This window comes from Hippocampus comes, unplaced genomic scaffold, assembly GCF_001891065.2.
Source record: "Hippocampus comes isolate QL1 unplaced genomic scaffold, H_comes_QL1_v1.1 scaffold474, whole genome shotgun sequence".
NCBI lineage: Eukaryota > Metazoa > Chordata > Actinopteri > Syngnathiformes > Syngnathidae > Hippocampus > Hippocampus comes.
In genome coordinates this window covers 714-24,938 of record NW_017804803.1, presented here as the reverse complement: position 1 = coordinate 24,938, position 24,225 = coordinate 714, and the positions used below count along the sequence as shown (strand labels likewise).

The window sequence follows — 24,225 nt, the reverse complement described above, 5'->3', positions numbered from 1 at the left end:
GTTTTCTCCGGGTACTCCGGTTTCCTCCCACATTCCAAAAACATAAGTCCTTATACTGAAACATTCACCTTATTTATACACACACACACACCCTTGTGTATGTGTGTGTGTAATACTGTTAAAAACAATTTAACTCAGTTTTATTTACTTCCTGTGGCGGCCTGTAACCTCTGCTCATGCGTGTAGCCAAACTTAGAGGAGTCACTGGCATGAACACAGACTATAGGTTGTTTTACGTTCTGTTTTATCTGCTTGACGCTCGTTGAATGAATCTAAAGTCATTTGCACACTTTGCAAAACCAAATTCAAACACCATATTAGCTGTATGTCTTTGGCGGATCATCTCAGAGCAAAATACCCAGCTCAAGGGTCCTCCACGGGGCCTGGCAAATCACTCCTGGATGACGATGTTCATGGGCAGAACTAATCATATAAGCGGGAGGTTTGGAGAATTGTCTCCATGAGAAGAACTTAAGAAACATGCTTGTAGCGGCACTCAACTCCTTACCACAGAATTGATCCAATCGTCTCGTGTTTCATCTGAAGATGTTTAAGACGACCATTATTGAAAGCGTTTTATTTCGTCGCATTCTGTGGCCATGGTGATGCGCAGTTTGCAAAGAAACATGATGCTGTTTTTGAGGGTCTTAACTCTTTGCAAAAATAGAAGGCCTGGCAAAAACATTTATATGTTAGAGGGCTTTCGTCCTATTTGTGTCATTACTCGTGGATAGCAACTTTAAAGGGTTTTTTTTCTTCTTTTTTATTTATTTATTTTTTTTGCCAGGTTCAATGCGTGTACAAAGTTTGGTGTTTTTTTTTTTTTTCGTGGTGAGTTCCTCAAAAATGCAATTCTTTATGGACAAGAAGAATAATAAGAAGAAATGCAATAAAGTTGTGTTGATACTTTACTCGGAACAACACCGCAGACTGTGGTGCAAATGTACCTTGTGCTGTCCTCTTCACAGAGCAAAGCATGTGCACAAGGCAGTCAAAATTGAATGTACATTGAGAGGACCAATTATGAGCTGGTTATCGAACAAACAACGGGCATTATCAAGTGTTCAGGCCTGGTCCTGGCTCAGGGACCTAATGGAGGACAGAGAATACGACAGTTGGACTAGGGAACTACCCTCCGCTATCTCTGCTGCCGTTTCACTTTCCGAGTGAGCAGAAAATATGGGGGCCGATAGAGTCCTTAGGACCCTGTTGGATGATCCCTCAGTGCTAATTGTCGCAGGGGTGAGGTTGTCTGTCAAGTGTATATTTGCGAGTCCTGAGCGGTCAGCTTGCTCCTCAATCTTCCACTCATAAGACCGTGAGAGCCGATCAGCAGTTCCGGTTGCTTGACTCTCTGGGGGCTGGTAAGGTGGTGGTCCCGTAAGTGGGAAGTCATCTGAAGTGTACAGGGCCTGGTTATGGATGATAATAGGATCAGGGGAAGGAAGAGGGACCTCCTCATGGTCAACAGGATGGAGATCATTGATGTCTTTGGTAGGGCTCTCGTCTGGGGATATGGAATCTGGCTGGTTGGATATGATGTGCAAGCTGAGTCCTGCTTTGGGACAACCTCTGGCCGTGGGGAGCTTTCCTCTGGATGGCGCCAGTGGAGTCAGCAGCACTGGAAGCTCCTGGCCCAAAGGCTTCCGTGGCAACTCTTCAGGCTTACCTGAGAAAACGAGTGGATAAATGCTGTTCAAAGAAACATATTGTGGAGCGGTTGGGATCGGTTAGGACTCAAAAACATCTCAATACTGTATGTGTTGCTTTGGGTTTTTCTGTGTGGATCTTGCATCTGGTTACTGTGTTTGTGTCTCTCCAGGAAACCTACTCCAGCTTCTATTTTAGGTTCACTGATTGCTCTAAATTGCATAGAGATGTGAATATAAATGCTTTGCAATTTACAATGGATTTATTTAAAAGGGGCGGTGCATATTCATACCTGTCAACTTTTCGGCGCGCCAACCTGTATAAACTACCAAAAAAATCCTTATAAAGAGCAAAAAATCCTTATAACATACCAAAGCATTTTATATGTCAAAATAACGGCAGAAAAAAACCCACGAAATTTTCAATGATATTTATTGTAGATCTCCATAATACAATGTCTGGATAATGTCTAATCATCATTCAACTTAGTGGCATTACTGGAAAGTTACCGGAAATGAAAGCATTCGAGTAGACTAGCACCATTCTGGGCAAAAGCAAACGGAGCTACCTGTTAGGGGAAAAAAAAAAAAAAAAAAATACGGAAATTTTCAGAATCCGTATGATTTGTGCGATACGGCCATATACGTAAGATTCACCACAAAATCCGTATGAACTATGGCTAAACCGTATGAGTTGACAGGTATGCATATTGATGAACATTCACTGGAAATATGCCGGAATTAGCCAGTGGCTACTTTCCATCGTAAACAACTTTCCAGGTTGTATCTGTGCCAGGCCTGCGCTGTCCTGTGTTGTTGGAAAAGGCACTACATATAGGTTGATGACATACCTTCCATGCTCAGTGTATTGGTTGAGGTCGTACAAAAATAAGACACAATCTGGAAGCAGTCAGGATTAAATTGACCAGTTACGATATACACCTGGAGGAGGAAGATCCAGCTTCATCTTTCGTAGTTCAGTCATAGAGGCCTGGAGCTGTTCAATGACCATGTCGTCACTGTAAAAAAACGTCTCAGCAATGCGCTCCAGCAGGAACTCTCGAAGCTCCTCCAAGGACATCTTCAAGAGACGCTCTGTCCAAATACAGATATACATGCATGAGGCTATGTTAAGATCATACAAATGAAAAAGGATAGACCTCTAAACTTCACAGTCTGAGCTGAAAATGCTCAAACAGCTTGCAAGGACCATCCTGATAAACGACAACCAAAAATGTCCCTTACTAAATACTATCCATGCATCCATCCATTTTCTGATCCGCTTATCCTGACGAGTCGCGAGGCGTGCTGGAGCCTATCCCAGCTGTCCTCGGGCAGTAGGCGGGGGACACCCTCAACTGGTTGCCAGTCAATTGAAGGGCACACGTTGACAAACTCATTCTCACATCTAGGGATGCGCTAACCGGTGGAGCTAGAGCGCGTTTGTGATTGCGTTGGCTGGCATCGGAGTTTCTTTGCTGTGTTCACGTCTGTCCGAAAGCACCGAGACAGAAGATGAACAATTCTTTCCTGAGAATATCTAAACAGGGCAAACTATTAATTTGTTCAAGGTGCGGCATCATCATGTGAAAGACAGAGGCAAAGCACACAAATTAATGCCTGAGTAAACCTGTTTCTTAAGGGAGTAAATAAGAAATGAAGATTCAAAAATATGTTATGATACGTAAGAGGGTGTTAAAAATGCTGACAATATCAATGGCAAGCTGTTTGTCATCTTACTCTTGTGTAGCTTCAAGATGGCGTAGGACATGGCAGTGAGGAGCCTCTCTCCCTCCAGAATGAAAACGTCCCAGAGGCGAAGGGTCAAAGTAAACGGGGTCTGCAAAAATCACATCATCACGATGGATTATTGAATCTGCGGGATCTCCTTCTAGCCAAAGCGGACGATTTGTTTGGTTTTGTTTTAGAAGCCCACAGAGAGACGACTCTCTGGGAAAGAGAAGTGCTGACAGTGACCCGGCGGTGCCAAACCCCCACCACAGAATTGTGAGCCTAAATTGGTTTGGGAAAGCTGAACGGTTCGTATTGCTTCTGATGCAGAATTCCAGAGATTAAAAAAAAAAAAAAGAAGAAAGAAAAACGATACAGTACTCTATGGAGTGGGCAATTTATATCGTCATTGATTTTTATCATCAGTGTTCCTTTCACAATGGGCAATTTGCCTTAATTAAGTCCATTGTTTGGCTGCAAAGTAGGAGGAAGTTATTAAGGTCCTCATTCAACGAATCAGCGTTCATAGACTGTAAAGGAGCAGGAAGTGATAAGTCTTCATTCCGCGAATCAGTGGGCACGTGACTCAATGGGCCAGCCAAGTCGAGTGCAAGACAGCATTGTTTCAAACTGAGGAAATGGAGGAGTCTATCGTCAGCCTGGGAATTATTCGCTTTTGATAAGACTGAAGTTGCCACATTTTGGAAACTATCTGCCAAAAGATCGTTGTATTGGTTGTGACTTTAAATGTCGATGTATTTTTCTTAATGTATGTGTGAAAGACATCCACAAATCCACAAAAAACATATCCAGGGTGACAGAAGTGTACAAATCACTCTCCATCCATTTTCTAATCCGGGTGCCAGCCAATGCAGGGCACATATAGACAACCATTCACACTCAGAGTCACCCCTAGGGGCAATTTAGAGTGTTCCATTTACCTACCGGAGGAAACTGGAGTACCCAGAGAAAACCCACCAGGCACAGGGAGAACATGCAAACTCCACACAGGAAGGCCGGAGCTGGAATCGAACGCTGCACCTATGCACTGCGAGGCCGACGTGCTAACAAGTCAACTACGGTACCGCGATTCAGATCACCGTGTATAAAATAAAACAGATATGTTTTTTTTTCATTTTGACTGCTATAGTAGCTGGAAATGGTGGACCTTTGCATACGACACATCAAACTTTGTTGATATCTCTTATTAAGGAGAATTTTTTAAAACACCTTTTCCTCATTCTAATAGCTGTAATAGTTGGCAGACGTAGACCAGTATTTGCAGTTCAAAATGTGATGATATTTGTCATTTGGGATAAAAAGGTGACATTTAAGTGAAATAAACATTTGAAAAACATTCATGAAAACACCCTTTAAAAGCCTGGATTTCATTTTAATTACCTCATTGTTAAATTTCACCGTAGAATATTGTTTTGCAATGTTTTGGAGAAGATGTATGCAGCAATGAAAATAAAAAAATGAATGTGAAAGAAATGTTTAGAAACGCTGTATACCGGTAATGTTTCTGCGAAGCAAGTTCAGATATAGACTTTTTGGGGGGGGGGGGGGGGAAAGAATGTCGTCTAATTATTGTTCAGAAGTTTTTTGGGGAAAAAAAAATTGCCCAGACCACCCACTCTTACTATGAATATGGATGGGATTTCAAAGAAATTTTGGAATGGACCACTTGGGTGATTTAGCTTTGAAGAGTGCCTAATGGCTCTCTCTGGTACATTGGCAATGTCAATGTACTATTGTGTCTTTTCGTGAAATTACTCACCCTGTCAATGAAACATTGTAAGAACCATTTAGTACTGTAAATGCCTGTCGACATCTGTTCTTTGTCCTGCAGAGAAACACATTCGTGGTAATGCTTATTAAAACTGAAAACTTGTACACACCACTCCATCTTTACAGGTGTATTGCGTGCACTACGCAACACAACACTCTCACGTCTCACCATATGTTTCTTTAGTTTGGGAATGAGTTTGGAAATGATCTGATCATGATGTGCCTGGAATCTCTGAAGTTTGGGGAACCCCGGAACAAAAAATCCTGAAAGAAGGGAAAATGGGCGGACATTGTGGGCAAGACAACAGAGATACATTGAAAATGAGATCCATCCTTGTTTGAAAGAGCAAAATCAGAACGCCCAACAGGAAGTTGCATGGCCCTGCACGTCCCAAGAGCAACATACAATAAACCGTCCAATGACCATTTCCTATTCTTCGGAGCACAACAGTGTGTGCCATCTTCAAAACATCATCTCACCATGCATGGCGTGTTTCTGGTTGGTCAGCAGTTGTGACAGAGCCCAGAAGGCATCTTCTTCATTCATGTACATGAGCAGCAATGCAGCGATCTGACTCATGCCCTGGCAATAACTCACTTCCTGCAGAGCACAGGACAAGGTGAAAACAATTACATGGAGAGGTTCCCACAGCTCTTTGGCTCATGACTTCCCTGAGGGTGAAATGGCATCACAGCTTCAGGACGACTAAATCCAAGACCAAGTCTTTTTGTGGCATTGAGCCTTAGAGTTGCATCCAACAGCTGAACTGGACCTAATTCCGAGCACCCTCCCTCTCCTTGCTTGCTAACACCTTCCAACATGTTTGATTAATCATATATATTTTTTTAACATTTGTAGTCATGCTACAAAAACCTCAATAATAATTTAAAAAAATCACTAAAGGATGAAATGTTTGTAGAGAAACTATGCGAATGCTGAACAGCTGACACTGATCTGAAACGCTGTCAATTTAATTTAATATAGAATGTGAAACTTTAAAGTTGGAATTGTTTGAAGTGGTCATGAAATGTGCCAGGGTGGAGGTAAACACGTCCAATATTTTACAATTTGAGGATTTTATTGTGAAAATATTGGATATGGGGGTTGTTGAAGTCCTCACGCTTTGAACAGTATCACCATGCCGATAAAAGTCTCATATTTGGGATTTTTCTTCTCTGTTTTGGCTGGGAACTCTAAAGTATGTGAAAACAGTTTCGACTCGGGGTGTAAAAGGATTCAAAAAATAAACCATCATAAACTGACCTATCTTTTGTAAAAAAGAATTGATTTTATCCATTTAAAATCAAACAAACATTAACGGCAAAGAGTCAGATGTAAATTTTCCTATGAATGAAAGATTCTTGAATAAGCAAAATAATTTTGAAAAAAAAAAAAAAAAAAAAAAAGAATGAAATGGTAGTGGGTTCCGGGTTACAGATGCTTGCAGTGAAGGTGAAATAAGAAATTAATAAAGATTTGAATCACCTTCATAACAGTTCGATTAGTTCAACAACTACAAGAGTGCTTTTTATGATGGAAGCAAAAGTACCACTTACTGTGTTGTAGGCTGAATACGCCGACAGAACATTGAAGAGAGACTGCTGTCTGCCAAAAAAAAGGGAGGGCATGTTCAAAATAACACCCTGAGTGAACTATTTCTTTGTTACTTTTACCTTGTGTTGTTTGAGCGAAAACATTCACAAAAACCCATCCGAAATCACATGTGCTAGATGGCCTTTCAATAACAGCTACTATTTTTCAACATACTTTTATCTTACAGGTACTTTGAATGTTCGACTTTAGTTGACTTCGGTCATAATCAGAAATACAGGTACCACATTCTTGCAAACCATTGTTAGCTTCTTCCTCAGCTACATAATTTGCGTAACTGATGCAAAAACATCTGCAATATACAGTACAGCGAATATACAGTCTAAAGCGTAAACCACAACTAACCCTCGACCATAAGGAGGCGAATTAAGCGATCAACTACACAGTGGCTGGAAACATTCCTTCAGAGAACAGAAGCCCAACCTCTCCTACTTTCTTTTATGACTGAGATGTGCATTTTGCAGTTAAAACGAGACTATTTGCTGCTCAATACTTTCCAGTACCGCTTCCAAAATAGGCCAGTGATCTATTACAATGACATCATGCTGTAGAGCGCAACATTCCATTGAAACCAAAACATAGCCTGCTTTTTTCTCTCTCGCTCTCAGTCTACAGTGGGGTTGCAAATGTAAAGGCTTACCACAAAAATGCTCCCTGATTTCATGGCGTAATTATATCCAAAATAATCTCCAGCACGTACGCGATCCTCGTGGTGATAAGGGCATTAGAAAATGGATGGATGGTTGATATCTTAACCAATTTAACTAAATTGATAAAATGAAGTTCCTCAATTCCCTCTCAACTATGTTTGATTTTTATTTTCAGCCTTAACTTTATAGTCGGCCTCTACGTTCTGAACAAAGATGTTTCCACTACAAGCTGTTGATTGGGGTGACTATCTTTTTCCACTACACTGGCACCTCACTTTAAGAAGTTTTCTCAATTAGTAGCTGCCAAACAAGAAAGTGACATCTTTCATTATCAATTTGTTTAAAATCATCTTTTTTGTGTGCATGAAAATCCTCCCAGTCTGAATTGATGTAGCCTGTGAATCGACAACACAATTGACAAAGAAATGTAACGTTTGGCATTCGTCAGTGACTCTCGTGGTCAAATTCGAAAAAAGTTCGAGAAACATTCTATTATATGTGTTGTCTTTTGAAGTTATCCTTTTGTTGATCGGTCTGCTTGTGGATCAAAGTGTTAAAGTGAATCCTTACTTGACTCCAAAGCGGTCCATGAACATGACGTGATTGCGGAAGGTCCTGTTAATGTCGAGGTCAATCTGTTTAATCTCAGATGAGTAGAGTTTGGCTTGTTCCTTCATTTTCTGGGACACCAAGAAGTGAAGGCGTTATGAGTAGTTTAAGATATGCATACTGTGTATATTTATGAAAGCCAACATTTCATGAAAGGATGATGATTGCATTTGCAAGATAAAGTAACACATGGAAAAGACTTATTTACACTGATTTCACAAGGTAACTGAAATCTTAAGAGCATGCAGGGTCGTATTTCTTTTCACAATTTGTAGCATCCCAGATTAGCAGCAAAGACAAAGGACATGGCATTTATCGTCCGAATTGTTGCTAATTCGTGACAGGCCTTAGACTGAGCAGTTGCAGATAAACAATGGCGGCACTGTGAATAAGGGCATTCAGAATCAAACCTCACAAATTCATTGCCAAAGTAGTCCAGAAAAAAAATGTCATATGTTGTGATGTCATGTGATATGAATCAAGTACACGACACATGAATAGCGCACCGCTAACTTATTCCAGCATGATTGTGTGACAACAATCCAATCACGCCCCAAATTAAATTTACAAAGAGCAAAGCTCCTCCAACTCCTTTACGGATGTGGAGTAACTTTTGGTTCATCTTATTGAATTGTAATCGAATAAAAAAGGGTAATGATCACAAAAACAATTATGGCTTATACATAGGGGTCCACACATGTGAACATGCCAAACAATTGCGCAGGATTTTGTGTACAGCCCCTGTGGAATATAAGATGATGGGGAACCAATTAAAATTGACGATATCTATTTTTTAAAAAGAAAACATTTCCATAGTTTTGCTTTCACTACTATTGTCCGTGTCCACGTATTAGAACAACTTTGACTGTTTTTGCCGGTTCTGGGGGGTAATATCAAAAGACAGCACACTCATTCTCCACACTTTTGCGCAGTCAAATTATTATTGTGTTTACCTCATATTTGCCCTCGTTGACCTTCTTAGTGTTCTCCACATCCAACAGCAGAGACCAGACACGACCTCGAAGCTGGACAGGGATGCCTTTGTAGACCCGTTTCACCATCTCACAGCATCAAGTCAAGGAGAGTAAAAATGTGGCAGATGCAAATCCAGAAGTTTTAGTTGGGTAAGATCAACATCATGTTTAGACCGTCAACATGTTCATAACTTTGTTGCTGTCGGCCATAATAATCATAACAGATGCATTAAGGCATCTTTGATGGATCATGTGAAAAATATCAAAAGAGCAAAAAGCATCCAAAACATGAGCACACTATCAGCATTTTAGTGCTAGGACCTAGCGGCTAGATCTTAATAACCAGTCTGTCAGTTCTTTTATTGTCTTTTAGGATCGAGTGGTCTCCCATGATTCTTCCTTTGGATATGTTGGCTGCTACTCACTCTATCACTGTTTTTGTATTTATCCCACTTCTTCACCATCTTCAGCCATTTTTCTGCTCTCTCTACCTCGAGATGTTTCAGCTGTGGAAAAAAAAACAAGCAATGAAGTGAGCAAGTGAGTAGAAGGACTGACTTCGTAGCTCGTCCCTTTCACATTGACTGCATGCAAAATTTCCACATCAGCGGCATAACAATGAAGCCGGCTTTTTGTCGCATTTGTCTGTCAGACATAAATGCTGGAAGGGGCAAGTTTCTTTCAGACACCCATTGCAGCTTTGAACATTTAGATGATTCATGTGTGGGGACACCGGAGACAGCTCTGAACACAAAGGAGTGAGGGTGTTAACCTTCACACATCCCTTACACACAGGCACCGTTTTGCCTCTCTGACCGACCTCTGACACTATGGGCTCTATATTTATAAAAGGCGCAGATGCCCTCAAGTGTAAAAACTGTCCCAACTTGATTCTTGTGAGGGTGCAATCCTTGCTTTGCCTGAAATTTGGCAGACTGTTCTACGCCATGGTGGATGCGCTGGAATATACTCAGTGCACCTGATAATCTGGTGGCTGGCAGTGGACAAAACTTCCCTTCTGCAGGAATGATGTCACACGACCGGTGCAGGAAATGTGAGGCAAATTTTGTGAATTCCATTCGGGCATAATTCATGTCGCTGGTTTGATAACTTGGAAATGCGCAGAACAGTGTACCTTTTCTTCATTTGCAGTTGGTGCAGGCAGCTCACTTTCACTAGAAACCAAATAAATCAATCAATAAATAAATAGGACTAACAGAAAGATATTGCCACAAAGTCAGAGTAAGCTGTTACGTCAGTCAACAGACCAAGAATGGACTTACTGCATGAACCCGAGGCGATCAATAACTTTATAGAGGTTGTAGTCAGCATCTTCCCAGGGGTCAATCTCGACCCCACCCTGTCTGCCCTGGAGACACAATCATGCATGCCAATAAATCAAGGTTATAAATCAAACTGAGGAAAGGAAAAAAAAATTGTCGGTGGTGAAATCAAGTCAATGACACTGGGGAACAAATTGATAAAAAAAAAAAATCTATTGTGTTCGATTTTTAGACTGATTCAAACTGAAATTTCCATGCTGATTCCAAAATTGCCGTCAGTTTTATTCTCCGCCGATTACGAGAAAAAAATCCAATGATTCGCTATAGTAAGACTTGTCATTTTATGATGATTGGGCTCATCTACAGCTTCGTGGCATCTTGTTTGTGCAGTCACAATTGAGACAGTGTAGTGAGAGGGGTGTGCAGCTCCAAAAAGGTTAGTACTATCACAAACAGAGAGCTAGGATAGGAGGTAGTAAGAGGATTAGTGATGGCTTTTCTCTTCACCTTGTAACCCTGGGACTTGTAAATCCTATTTAATTTTATGCATTTTTTCTTATTTACATACATACACATGTATTTCTTATTTTTCAAGAAAACGGGCATCCTGTAGCTCAAAAACTTTATGTGAGAGAGAAAAACCAACACCAGTTTTGGGTTCCGCATGCAAATATGTGTTCAAATCAGCTGTCAGACCTAACTAAAAAAAAAAAAAAAAAAAAAAGTTGTTTCCCCAGTGTTATCTGATGGCTGAGCAGTGGAGGAAAACATTACATTTGCAGAATCCCACTTGGGCCAGGCACAGCGCAGTTGAAAGATTAAGAATGATGAGACAATGAGAGGAAACTAAAGGGGCTCTATTTTGTTACACAGCACATGTGCACTCTGCGTTAAAAAATGACACATCTTCATATTCATGACGGGGCAAGTCTAGTTTATCGTATTTGGGAATTTGGTAGATCGTGCTGGAGTGGATTGAGGGCATTTTATTTTACACATCCCCGGTGCACCTAACAATGTACTAGACTTTAGGCCAGCTCAGAGCAGGTCTAAGTTGGGGCACAGGTGGTGTAATGCGATTTGGGGGAATTTGATCTCAGCCATTGGTTCTTAACCTTGTCAGAGGTACCGAACCCAACCACTTCATATGCGCATCCACCGAACCCAGAGTGAAAAATAAAAATGTGATTCAAGAAGTGTTCCTTCAGTTTTGCCGGTCCGAGATGAGAGTTGCTCAACTCGGCATGACAAATCATGCAGATAGAATGCTGAGTCCCATCACGTTCCGTGAGGTATGTGAATCCATGTGGGACATATTCGTCCGACCACTTTCTTTTTTTGCTCGACATAGCATGTGTTGAAACATTAAAAAAAATAAATAAATAAGTCACACAAGGTACTATCACGACAGTCACACGTTGACTACTGAGCAAACTAAATTTCCCGCAGCACTGATTGGACAAGCAGCCAGCGATGGCCAAGCGGGCGTGTCGTAACTAAATGACATGTTGAGTCGGGTGTGTCTTAACCTCCATGGCAGAGTCTCCGTCGAACCCCTGAGACCGACTCACCGAATCCCTGGGGTTCGATTGAACCCAGGTGAAGAACCACTGACCTTGGCTTAGGCAGACGGATTCTACACTCTGCTGATATGTGTTGTCGATGTCATCGTATTTCATTAATAAATATGACAGTGCACATCAAACCCTCGCACATCAAACCCTCTGAATCATTGTTGTAATCAGTTAAATGAATGCATCATCATTATCATCATCACCTATATTATACCACCTCGGGTTGCGGCACGGCTATTACGACACAATCTATCGAGGTGGAAGGTGGTCCTCCAAATGACCCCTTCACAGCAGTGATCTGTGAACACCCATGGCAAGTTAACATCACCCAATAGTGGAGGTCTGCTTGCAGTCCTTTAAAAAGCATTTTTTACATGCTTTGATCTTCGAGCCTCTTTACCACAATTTCCACTCACTCTGACAGCACCCTGTCATGAACTCAGATACATTTTGAGAGGGTAGAAAACACATATCTTAAATTAAAGTCACTACTTTGACAGTAGATTGCCAAAATGAAAACTGATGTCAACTGCATTCACATGCATTCTCCAGGTCTGTCACACAGTCAAATTGTATGATTTGGTCAAAAAAAGAAAAAACAAATACAATCAGTACAACCAGTATATGGCTCAAGGTCTTGAAAATTCATTTTTGTTAATTCCTAGTTCAATCAAACAGTGCCTATCCACACTCTGTAAATCTAGAAAAAGAATGAAAGCGCATCGGGCTGGTCTTGCAATTTTAAGCATTCATAGTGGTTACAAAGCAGCATACATATTAATTTTCATTTTTGTCAAAAGTAATTTTATGATGGTAGAGGTATCTCATGAGGGAGAGATGCCAAACAAGACAGTTTTGACAAACACTATCATGCTGTGAGCTTTATTTGGATCCAGCTGTGCCCCAGCTGGAAACCTGCATTAGAATGTATGCATTCCTCTCGCTGGCAACTTAGCCAGAAATCTGTAAACGTCAATCAGTGCAAAGTGTGTCACAGCTGTTGCTATGGCTAGACAGAGCAGACCCCCTCCCCCGCCGCTCAGACATGAAGCTAAATTTAACCTTACTATCCATCTTTCAGCTCAACATCAGCTTTTACAAACCTACAATGAAGCTTGATGAGGAATTCAACTTTCATTCCAAATGTTACTGATTTACGAAGTGACTACCTTGATATTCATTTATCTATCTATCTACCTGTCTATCTATCGATGCTCATGCAAATAGATGCTATGCTGTCACTCTGAGACAAAAGAAAAAAATGAATTTATGGCTGACTGAATGACTCGTTGAAGATTTCGTTCGACAAAGAAACACTGGCCCACATTCTCGCATCCAATGCACAACATTATACAACTAATCTAAATGGCTTTTGGCAACACGAATGCATCCACCTGCGCACTCCCACACGAGTTTGTTCTCTTCTCACCCAAGAGTTACACAAAGCAACAAACAGATGTAATTTCACATTTTCATTCTTCTTAACATTCTCGCTTCTCTTCTCAACTCTTCCTCCTCTTCTTTGCGCAATTTTGGATACAGTGGAGTCCAGGATATAGCTACAGTGAACAATGACTGTGTGTGATTTTACTTCAACTGATTTACAGCAAACACTTAATCATTCCTAAAGTGGAGGGGTTCACATTTCTTGGGGTCTTCTTAACGAGTAAGGAAAGAAAGGGAGGCGAGATCGACAGGTTGATTGGTTCAGTGTCTGCAGCGATGCAAAGTTTGCGTTGCTCTGTCGTTTTGACAAAGGAGCTGAGCCAAAAGCTCTCGATTTACTGGTTGATACACTCCTACCTTCACCTGTGATCACGTGCTGTCGCTCATGAGTCGTGCCCGAACGAACAAGTTGGTGATACAAACGGCCGAAATTAGACTCCTCTTTTAAAGCTAGTATGAGAAACTCAGTCATCCAAGAGGGACTCAATGTTGAGTTGTTGCTCTTCTGTATCGAGAGGAGCCAGATGAGGTGGCAAGGGAAACTTGTTAGGATGCCTTCTGGACACCTCCCTGGTGAATTGTTCAGGTATGTTCCGTTGGGAGGACGGAGGTCCTTGGAAAGAACCACCCGGGACACGCCAGAGAGGTGTCTCTCGGCTAGACTAGGAATCACTCATGATCCTCCCGGAAGAGATGGACATTGTCGGCGAGGAAAGGGAATTCTGCACTTTCCTATTAAAGCTGCTGCCCCCGCCACCCATCCCCAGATAAGCGGAAGAGAATGGATGGATGATGTAATCCTTTCATGCACCCTGTGACCTGATAACATGATAAGCTGTCCACTGTAGTAACCGCTCCCCCTGAAAAGGGTTCAACTCATGACTGATGTTCTAGAACAGGGGTCCCCAACCTTTTTTGCCCCACGGACCGGTTTATGTCAGACAATATTTTCAGGGACCGGCATTTAAGGTGTGGCGGAAATAATACAACAAACTAATATGGTATGAGCTGCATGGAAACTATGGTGTTTTCGAAATATAATAATAAACACAAGGAGCGTCTAATCTGGCCGCAAAACTCTCTCTGATTGCTGCAGAAAACCCCCTCCTCACACAGGTAGCATGTCGGAAATAGCAACAGTGCTACTGTGGCGATCTCAGAATATTCAGCCATAACTTTAATGCAGTTGTCTCGAACGTACTTTTAAGGCCGCCGTCATTTGCGCTCTCCAGCAGTTTTATTACTCATTTTGCGAGTTCTGGCGTTTTGTTTTTAGCGTAATCGATCACATGATGGAGAAGCGCGGCTTGACGTGTGTCAAGCGTGACACAGACGGATGTAACGGAGAATCCGGTAATTTTTCAAAATAAAACATCTTTCGTATTCCAAAATAAATAAAACGGAATTAAGGCAAATTCTTTCTGTGCGGCCCGGTACCAAATGCCCTGCGGACCGGTACCGGTCCGCGGACCGGCGGTTGGGGACCCCTGTTCTAGAAGACCAAGACATAACCTATTTACAAAAATATTAAAATGTAAAGTTTGGACAATCGGACGGAAAGTCATAAACTGTGGAACCTCAGTTGATTAATTAATTTATTCTGAGACTCTGTTTGCGAAATATAATGAAACAATTTTTTGCCCTTAAAATGAACTGAAATACATTCCAGAACCAAGTTGTCAAGCCATACTGAGGGCTAAATTGGAGCAAAAACACGAATGTGAAAAACGCTACACACGGAAATAACAACGTTCACGCCGTGTAAGAGAATGCACAATTGAAGATTCCATGTGGATGCGTTGATTGTTCACAAACTGAACCATAGTTTGTGTTCTGAAGCAATTATTTTTCTGAACATTTTGTTCATAATCTGATTTGTTCGAGAACAGAGGCCTTGGTGAAATGAGGTTTCATGGGAGTTCAAGAAAAAGATGTACCTTTCCGATCGCAATTTACAGTTATTAAAGGACAACGTGTCATGATTCTGTTTGTAACCAAGAGGTGGCACTGTAGGGTTCTCCCTGCAGCTGCACACCTGTTGGTCGTTATGTAATTAGTAGCATAAAAGGACTCCCGCCCGACCACTCGGTGTCGGGTCATTGTTGCTTGTTGCTACTGTTGCTGTTAGTGTTTGCTTGTAACTGTCATGTTTGTTTGTTCGGTAATGTTTAGGTCATGTTTCTATTACTATTAGTTTTGAGCTTCTGCCATGGTTTTTGTTTGATACTTTGGACTTTGTTTGTTTAGGATTCAGTTTTCTCTATGTTTTAATACAATTTGTGAAGTACACCCTGCTCTTCCCTCTTACCTGCTTTTTGGGGTCCTCCCCCACCACGCAAACGTGGCTGTAATGGGGCTATATTTTCTGTGAGCTAGTAAAGAATTGATGATATGCTTTTAGGCACAGACTTACCGTGGCATATTTTAAAATGATGTCAGCTCTTTCCTCAGCAATTAATGTCTCAATGTCTTTCTTCATGTCAATATCTGTAGGAAAGAGAGCAAAAGTGGTAAGAGACAACAAAAAACAAGATCAAAACAGAATAAAGCCAACTTTGTGATGTTGGGCTTCATGTATTGATAACAACAATTCCATTTAGCCGCCATTATTGTGTAAAAATGCCAATTTTGTCTTTCAGAGTAATTGATTTAATTTACGGCGAGGAACAGTTTCGTTATATTATGTCGAGATATTCTTCTTGGCGAATGCTTAGTGCATTGTGAATAAGTTCATTGTCACAGTACAGGATCCATGCCATACTCTCACCTTTTCTCACACACTGAACAAAGCAAACGTCACGGGATCTCTTTGTCAATGTGTTGTTTCATCGTCTCTCCCACACTGAAGGGTCAAGATTGTAGTTTGGGTTTGATATACAGTATTTCTTTTGTGGCCCCAGTTATGGAAACATTCTAATTTCTGACACACCTTGAGTGTAACTGTGTTTGCGGCACCCCTCCATTCTCTTCCACTTATCCGGGGTCAGATCTAAAGAGGCTATTTGAGTGCTCTTGTGCTTTGTTTGGTCCCTTACCGAGGACCCGTTCGCCATGGGTGCCCCTGGCAGGGGCAAACATCTCGAGACATCTTGGCTTCAAGAGTCAATGGGACACACAAACCCCTCCACCGGGGAGGGGAACATGTTGGTTGTTGGATAATCATTTAAACTGCCATATAAGGGAAGTAACAATACATTATAGCGACACGTTCCACTCCGGAATTTCCAATTTTTTTTATTTCTTGATTTAATTAAATCCCACCCTGTTTTTCAAAACACAAAGAAACACCTACAGCAGTGGTTTTCTTCAAAACAATAAAAAGAGCAGCTAATTGTCTTAACTTGGCATCGAGTGGTAAATGGAACAGACAAGAAAATGGGCTGTGAAGTAGCTATGGAGGGCTACAACAGAGAAAACAGCCATTTATGGCATGATGTGAGTGGCTCTGATAGCTCAACATCTATGTGGGCCACTTCACTGATCAAACAAATCCCTGCCACAACCAAACTAGAACTACAAATCAACCCCGTACAATAGAACCAGGGTATTAATCCTGCTTTAATCTGCATCCTGTGTGCAGATCTCCACTAATGGCAGGACCATAAGTAGCAAACTCGACACGCAACACCACAGAAGACAAAACAAAAACATCTGGATTAAGTAGTTCTGTATAATGGGTTTATGGAATTTATCCATTTATTTATTTATTTTGAAACAAACAGATTCCTGGACCCAGAAGTGGGCTGCGGATTCATTATGGTTGGGTTGCGGACTGGTAGTAAAAAATTCCAGGCAATTTTTATTTCATTACTGCAATGGTATACAACTTATCGTTTGTCATTCAATTGTGTTATATTCATGGTTTTTCATTCAGGTACTGGATTTATTCTATTACTTTATGACTTTATTGCTGCATTTCCATCCCTTAGTGATGGATTTAGATGTGTTTCAAGTTATGTAGAAATGTGTAGGAGTGGAACACTGTGATAAACTTACTATTCATAATAATAATGATAATAATAATAATAATCCATAATTTAGCATTCCTATAGTGACCTAATTTCAGGGGAAAAAATACATTGTAGTACAGTAGTCAACATGGATACATTTGTTTTTTTTCATGTCAGACTGGCTCGCCCATTAGGTGAAAATTCACTTTCAATATAATTACATTCAAGTACGATTAACGGTTAATTTCTATTCAAAAGAAAAGTACATTTGAATTAATATAATCAATCAAATAAGTGAAGAGGAGCAAAGAGAATTCATGTGAAATCAGCATTCCTGCCCAGGCAGAGTGGTGGCTTACGCACTGTGCGTCACCTGCGTTGACTTACTGTCACACTTAAGTGCACTGGTTAGTTGCTGTATATTTCTAAATTCATGATGGGGGTAGTCACACTTTAAATGGTATAAATAAAATTATTTCAAGATTGGGTAATATAATTTTCGATCTTCAATGTGTGATGCGTAAATACCTTAAGGTGAAACAAGGTTGAAGTTAAAACCACAGTGACGGCCTCATTTGTTGTGGAAAAAGGTTGGCTGTTGTAGAAATTCAAAATGTGTGTTTGCGTCACTGTTCTTTAACTTTTGGCTTAGTCCCTGCTAGTCAGTGGTCACCACATTATGTGACTGTTACACGTATTCACAAAATCATATTTTCTTGTCCGCGATTGGCTGGCAACCAGTTCAGGGTGTACTCCGCCTACTGCCCAAGGTCAGCTGGGATAAGCTCTTAGCACACCAGCCACCCTTTTTTGCCTTTAAAAAAAATCAAGAACATAAGTTAAATAAATACAATTATAATGATGATTACTATGCTACCTTTGGTCACAAGACCCTTGCAGATGACATGACATACTACTCGACGCACCGCTCTTTCGGAGCTAAGCACCCTCTGTCAGTAAGTTGGTCGCTACTCGCTCCATTTGTATTGTTTCATTAAATAGTCTCATAGTACACAAAAAGCCAAGGACATAGTAATGATGAATGCAGAAAAGCTACCGGTATGTAAAACACGTCTTGATATTAGATAGGGCTTAGAGACATATTATTGCAGAGTACGACTGTGTTTTACTGTTCTTTTCAATACCATCTTTTGACGTTGATATGGTATCGGTTAAGTGTGCGATTTTACTTTCATGTTTTTTCAACAAATGTGAATTATTCACAATTTTAATGAAGTAGTGTGTTTTGTGTTCGATTCCGGCCCTGGCCTTCCTGTGTGGAGTTTGCATGTTCTCCCCGTGCTTACCGTGGGCTTTCTCCAGGTACTCTGGTTTCCTCCCACATTCCAAAAACATGTATGGCAGGCTGATTGAATACTCCGAATTGTCCCGAAGTGTGAGTGTGAGCACGAAAGGTTGTTTGTCTATTTGTGCCCTGCGATTGGCTGGCAACCGGTTCAGGGTGTCCCCTGCCTACTGCCTGAAGACACCTGGGATAGGATCCAACACGCCCTGCGACCTTGGTGAGGATGAATAGCGTGTTTTGTACATCTATAGTTGTGTTATTTGATTGTGTGCAAACTAATGAAGAGCAAATTATGAATCAGCCCCACTGGCGCAAACTCATAATTTTAGTGTATTTCTAGAAATGGTATGAAATGTCACTCTGTGTCTTTTATATGCATTAGATTACAGTTTGTCTATATTTCATTCTACGGCAGTGTCAATCTCAATGAGGAGTCTCCAAACCCTCTGTGGCATAGCAGGTTTTTCACAGTGAGCCAATTCCAATGCATACTTGTAAATGAATCGTATTATACTTGCCTAACCAACTCCTCCCATTTTCTTTTGCAGCTTCTGCACTCTGGCCAAATCAGCCCAGCTCCAGCACTAGCAGCAGCTGCAGCAATCTTTCCACAAATCCACATCAACAGAAGCTGTTTAACAAACCCCATCAGGTAAAACATTCTTTCACTTTCCACCGCTCCCTACCAAATAATTAAGTAGGTACAATGACATGTGATGTTGCAGTCCTATATAACATTCATCGTGAATCGTAGTGCAACAGATTCCAGCTCGAGACGCCCAATTATATGTTTGCAAAACCTCACTCCTCTGAGGTCTCAGATAGTGCTGGCCTTTTACTAGTTTTTAACTTAGCAGTCAGCCACTCCGCTTCCCGGCGAACGGCAAGGTGGTGGCACAGATTTGAACTCCGAGTTGGGGGACGCTGCATAAACACCATCAGTTACGCATGTGCCTCTTTTTGTACTTTGTGGACCAGGCCCTCTAGAGGTCACTGCACACCCCTGCATGCCATCATCCAAACTCCCAACCGGGCAAGGAAAAAGTCAAAATCCCATTTCAAGATAAAAGAGGAAAGTTTGAGAAGGGACCAAACATTCACAAAACATTCTCAAAAACATATTCAACTTTGTACCCTTATGAGACCAGGCAAAGAAAATCCTTTATGTTGGAGCTTGATGGTGGCATTTTCGAAAAAAAAAAAATAATTTTGACGTGCAAGTATCTCAACATGGCGAGGGCTGCGAATGTCCTTTATAGCTGCTCGCCTTTCTATTAATTCTTTTTTTTCTTTCATGAACAACAATTCTGTCCGTGTTTGTAGGACACAAATTTGCTGCAAGGACCTTATCGCAAGGCCGTACCAGATTGAGCAAATTGAGGGCAACGAGATTAAAGACAGCCAGCCGAACATAGTCCTGTATATTATATGACATACTGTAACTTCAAACGTCCAATTTTCCACCAACTTTAAAATTATAACTTTCTTCTGAAGCATATACTATAACCATCTGCATGTGGTCAGTGCACTAATTCAGAGCAGCACTCTGGCAGTAATTCAACTACCAAGGGTGGAGGCCCACTTTGGGAGAGCGCAGAAGACAGCGGCTCAACATTAACACTTGGATTTCAATGAAACACTCGCTTGAGCACTGATAAAAAAACAAACAACAACAACAACAAAAAAAAACATCAAAAATCAGTCAATAGAACGTTCTCTGACTGAACTTTTAGGATGTGAAAAAAATGTAATGAAACGTCTTTGCTCACTTTCTTTCAGTTTGTGTTATCTGTCTTGATTATATTCCTGTTTTGTTTGCTCTATGTTTTTTTTTTCTTCAGGCGCCTTTGGAAGTGCCTTTTCTTGCCAGTGTGCTTTCTTTCCATCCACATACTGTATACTCGGAAGTACCACTCTGTTGTCATTTTGCACTTCCTTCTGTAGGTTATGCATATACTGCCTCGATAAAATATAAATACAGTGATCCCTTGCCACTTCAGACTTCAAGTTTTGCTGCTTCAGTATTTCGCGTTTTTTTCCCCCAAAAAATTTATATTAAAGAAATAATAATACAGCCACATCGGCACCCTTATTGCGGAAAAGATGCTTTGTTTCATGTTGATGTGCTAAAGAGAAGGTTTCCCTGCATGCCGAACAAAGAGCCGACGTGACTCATACAGCTTTTTCCACAAAAAAACAAAAAAAACGAAAAAAAACCACCAACTTGGTGCTTGTTTGGTGCCAGGGCCAGTGCTGTGCTTAGGTGGTGCTTAACAAGTTCTTACGAAGAACGTGTTTGGTTTTCCACTGGCAAAGAGCCAAATGGGAGCTACTTCATTACGTCATCATCAAGTGTCCAAACATCACTGGTAAAGTGCACCTAAATAGCGTTTGATACACGATATCGTTCTCAAAGCACTTCACAAAGCCTCACCTTCACCCATTCCCATGCACATTCATACACCAATGAAAGGCTGTTGCCATGCAAGGCCCCCCCCTGGGAGCAAACGAGGGTTCAGTGTCTTGCCCAAGGACCCTTCGACAATGGACAGTCAAAGCTAGGATTCAAACCGGCGATGACCTGCATTAGCAACTGAGCCTCAATCGCCCAAAAAAAGAAACTCTTAAGACACTAAGATGCATTTGCGTTAGTTTTCATGGAAATGTACTTACACTTACTTTGTTCTCTCTGCTTTGTTCTTTATCCATTGTTCTAGCCCAGATGCTTTGTTTATTGTTCACTTACCTCCTGCCTTGTTCTCTCAGATTTGCTTCATTTGTTTCACGCACACAGTTGCATGCAATTTTGTAGTAATTCATGTATGTTTTATTTCCTTTTATATTGCATATGAATCTTTTCCATGAATTTCATTGACCATCTTCCACTGGGTTTGTTTGTCTGTGAGCTTGACCAATTCTGGAATGGATTTTACCCTGACTATTTATTATTTGAGGTTCATCTGGATTCGCAAAGTTTTTTTTTTACATGTCAGACCCCTCTATATAATCCCCAAATATCAAAAAGGACTTCCAGCCATCCTGGTTGGGATTAGTAATGCAATGCATCAGTGCTGACATTATCAAACTCATTTTGACCAGGGATCTTCATCATTGACATTTTATTTTCTTCATGGACCAGGTGAAAATGGACGATTAAGGGATTCATTGTTATTTCCAAGCAATATTTTAAAGTGTAGCTCGCATTACTAATACTGTACTTTGTAGCATGTTCTGAAGTCCTCTGCCAATGCCATTTTTGAATTGAGCAGAATAAAATAGAATAAAGACTGCTTTAAATTCGATTTGCACCGGGCATCAAATAGAGCCTGCTGTATGTGGTCCCTTCAGTCAGCGAAATGGGCAACCGTCAGTGAGAGTTGACCCAGTTAGTGACGATTACACTGGCAGATGAAAACCCATTTCCATCAGGGCTTTGTCTGAACAAGTGGTTAGTTAGCATGTCTGCCTCACAATTCCTGGGCTTTGATTTGAATTGCAGGTGCTCAGGTTTCCTCCTGAATTTCAAAACCATCCATAAGACAGAAAAGACCAGACAAATAAATATATGAAACAGATTTTTGTTGGGCGGAACGGTGTTGACTGTTAGCACATCCGCCTCACAGTGTAGAGGTACATCGCTCGATTTCCACGCCAGCCTTCCTGTGTGAAGTTTGCATGTTCTCCCCTGTGCCTGTGTGGGTTTTCTCTGGGTATTCCATTTTCCTCCCACATTCCCCCAAAATGTACGATAGGTTGATAGAACACTCTAAATTATCCCTAGGTGTGATTGTGAGTGTGAATGTTTGTTTATCTATGTGTGCCCTGCCATTGGCTAGCAACCAGTTCAGGGTGTATCCCTCCTACTGCCTGAAGACAGCTGAGATAAGATCCAGCACCCCCTGCGACCCCGCTGAGGATAAATTGGATCGGAGAATAGATGAATGGATGGATTTTTGTTGTTGTTGACGTTTTGTTTTTTTTCACATATTTGGTATTTGCGTAATCCAAAAGTAATTAAAAGTAATCCAGTTATGTTATGGTACTTGGATTAGATTACGAACTAAGTAACTAGTAACTGCATTGGAATACATTTTTCAAAGTTACCTTCCCAACCCTGCTGGTCAGTTAACTTTTATTACTTTAACAGACACTAATGTGTGCTATGAAACGAAGTTCATGTGGCTGGTGTGGAGGGCTTATTGTCTGTTGAAACCAGGGCAGACTAATCACATTTTGGGGACTATAACACACTGCTGAACACCACAGCGTTAATGTCAACCCGTATCTCATCAACTCAAGGCTCTGATTTGAGGAAAAACATATCTGGTGGAAATCTCCAGGCAGATTGAGATGGTGGGAAGCTTTATCTCTTTAGGCACTCTATTGCCTAATAATTTTGGGTATTAAATGTCTGAAACCTAATCTGTATACTTTATCTGAAGGTACCTATTTATTTTTTCGGGTGGTTCCACATGTGTGCAATTGTAAACAAGGTTTTTCCATCCTTTTGGACAAACAACACTGACCAGAAATTTAAGATATTGTAAGTGCTTCCATCTTCAGTTAAAAGAGGTACAGTACTGTACTGTAATATAGTTGACACGTTTGATATTGCTGCACCAGCAGCAGGCCCAGCAGCAGCTTCACCGTTTTAGTTAAAATATTCATAAACACCCAGTCTGCCATTCATGCTTCTTCATGCTTACCCGGTGTCGTAGCATAAAACGACGCGAAGATTCATTCATTGGAGGCGAATATCGGAGCGCATTCGGGTGGTAAACAAACCTGCAGCATCCAATGCAAGCCACAGCGATGGAAACACATCCTTTCATTTATCGAGAGTAGTAAAACAACATTTGGATCTACACACACGGGAAGAAAACGAGTAATTACCGTCTTTTTGGGTTGGAATTCTGCGCTATCCGTGCAGGAACACAAGTCCGGATTCTTTGTTCATTCTTCGTTGAGAGGAGCCCCTACAGCCCGAAGCACCTGGCTGAGTGTCTGAACAACAAAAGCCTGCCGTCATCAAACCATCGGTTTCAAGAGATAGCTCCAGCGCATTTCTCACTCCCACACAAGCAGCTCACACTGAAGGAAAACAGCAGAAGTAGCGGAGGTGTTGACAACAGCGCCGCTGCGTGGCACCAAGTCAGTATGGGCCGCTGAGCGCTTGAAAGCCAGATGTCATTTGGCAGCTTTCTGCCGACTGATCTTGAATTCTTCTATGGAGTAATTTAATTTAATTTAAAACCTCTTTTTTTAATTTTTGAAACAGAAATAAAGCAGGACCTAAGTTCTATTATGGATTCTAAAAACAAGAAAGCTGTTAAAACTCTGGCTATATGCTCCTTATTTGAAATTTTTGTTTAAAATCCCCTGGCTTCTTTTTTGTTTAAATGTTTGTAATATGTGTATGTATTAATAACATGTTCATTTTGTTTTCTGTTCATTGAGAATTGTACGATGACTTGTTCGAATAAAGATTATATTAAAAAAAAATCTTGAATTCTTCTACCACCATCCCTGAACGCTGGAAGAATGCAGCGGTGCTGGAAAGACAGAGAATATTATCATGCATATATATACTGTATGTGTGTGCGTTCGTGTGTGTGTGTGTGTGTGTGTGTGTGTGTGTGTGTGTATGTAT

General features: G+C 41.0%; 1 protein-coding gene across 1 annotated transcript; it reads right to left on the bottom strand.

The window, feature by feature from the left end:
• Positions 1-890: 890 nt before the first annotated feature.
• On the bottom strand, positions 891-23,797 carry LOC109531843 (USP6 N-terminal-like protein). Its single transcript, XM_019896395.1, has 14 exons — positions 23,469-23,797; positions 15,733-15,806; positions 10,300-10,385; positions 10,152-10,191; positions 9,442-9,522; positions 8,996-9,103; positions 8,004-8,113; positions 6,729-6,777; positions 5,652-5,772; positions 5,341-5,435; positions 5,161-5,226; positions 3,390-3,489; positions 2,592-2,744; positions 891-1,669 (listed from the first exon to the last, which is right to left on the bottom strand). The coding sequence occupies exons 2-14, from the start codon at positions 15,796-15,798 to the stop codon at positions 1,065-1,067; spliced, it is 1,680 nt and encodes a 559-aa protein (XP_019751954.1). The 5' UTR covers positions 15,799-15,806; positions 23,469-23,797; the 3' UTR covers positions 891-1,064.
• Positions 23,798-24,225: the final 428 nt, after the last annotated feature.

Excerpts from the sequence above, each read along its gene's own strand:
- LOC109531843 (XM_019896395.1), bottom strand. The coding sequence starts at position 15,798 with ATGAAGAAAGACATTGAGACATTAATTGCTGAGGAAAGAGCTGACATC. Across the intron at positions 10,386-15,732 it reads TCATTTTAAAATATGCCACG|GGCAGACAGGGTGGGGTCGA; the intron begins GTAAGTCTGTGC and ends TTGTGTCTCCAG. Across the intron at positions 1,670-2,591 it reads GCTGGATCTTCCTCCTCCAG|GTAAGCCTGAAGAGTTGCCA; the intron begins GTGTATATCGTA and ends TCGTTTTCTCAG.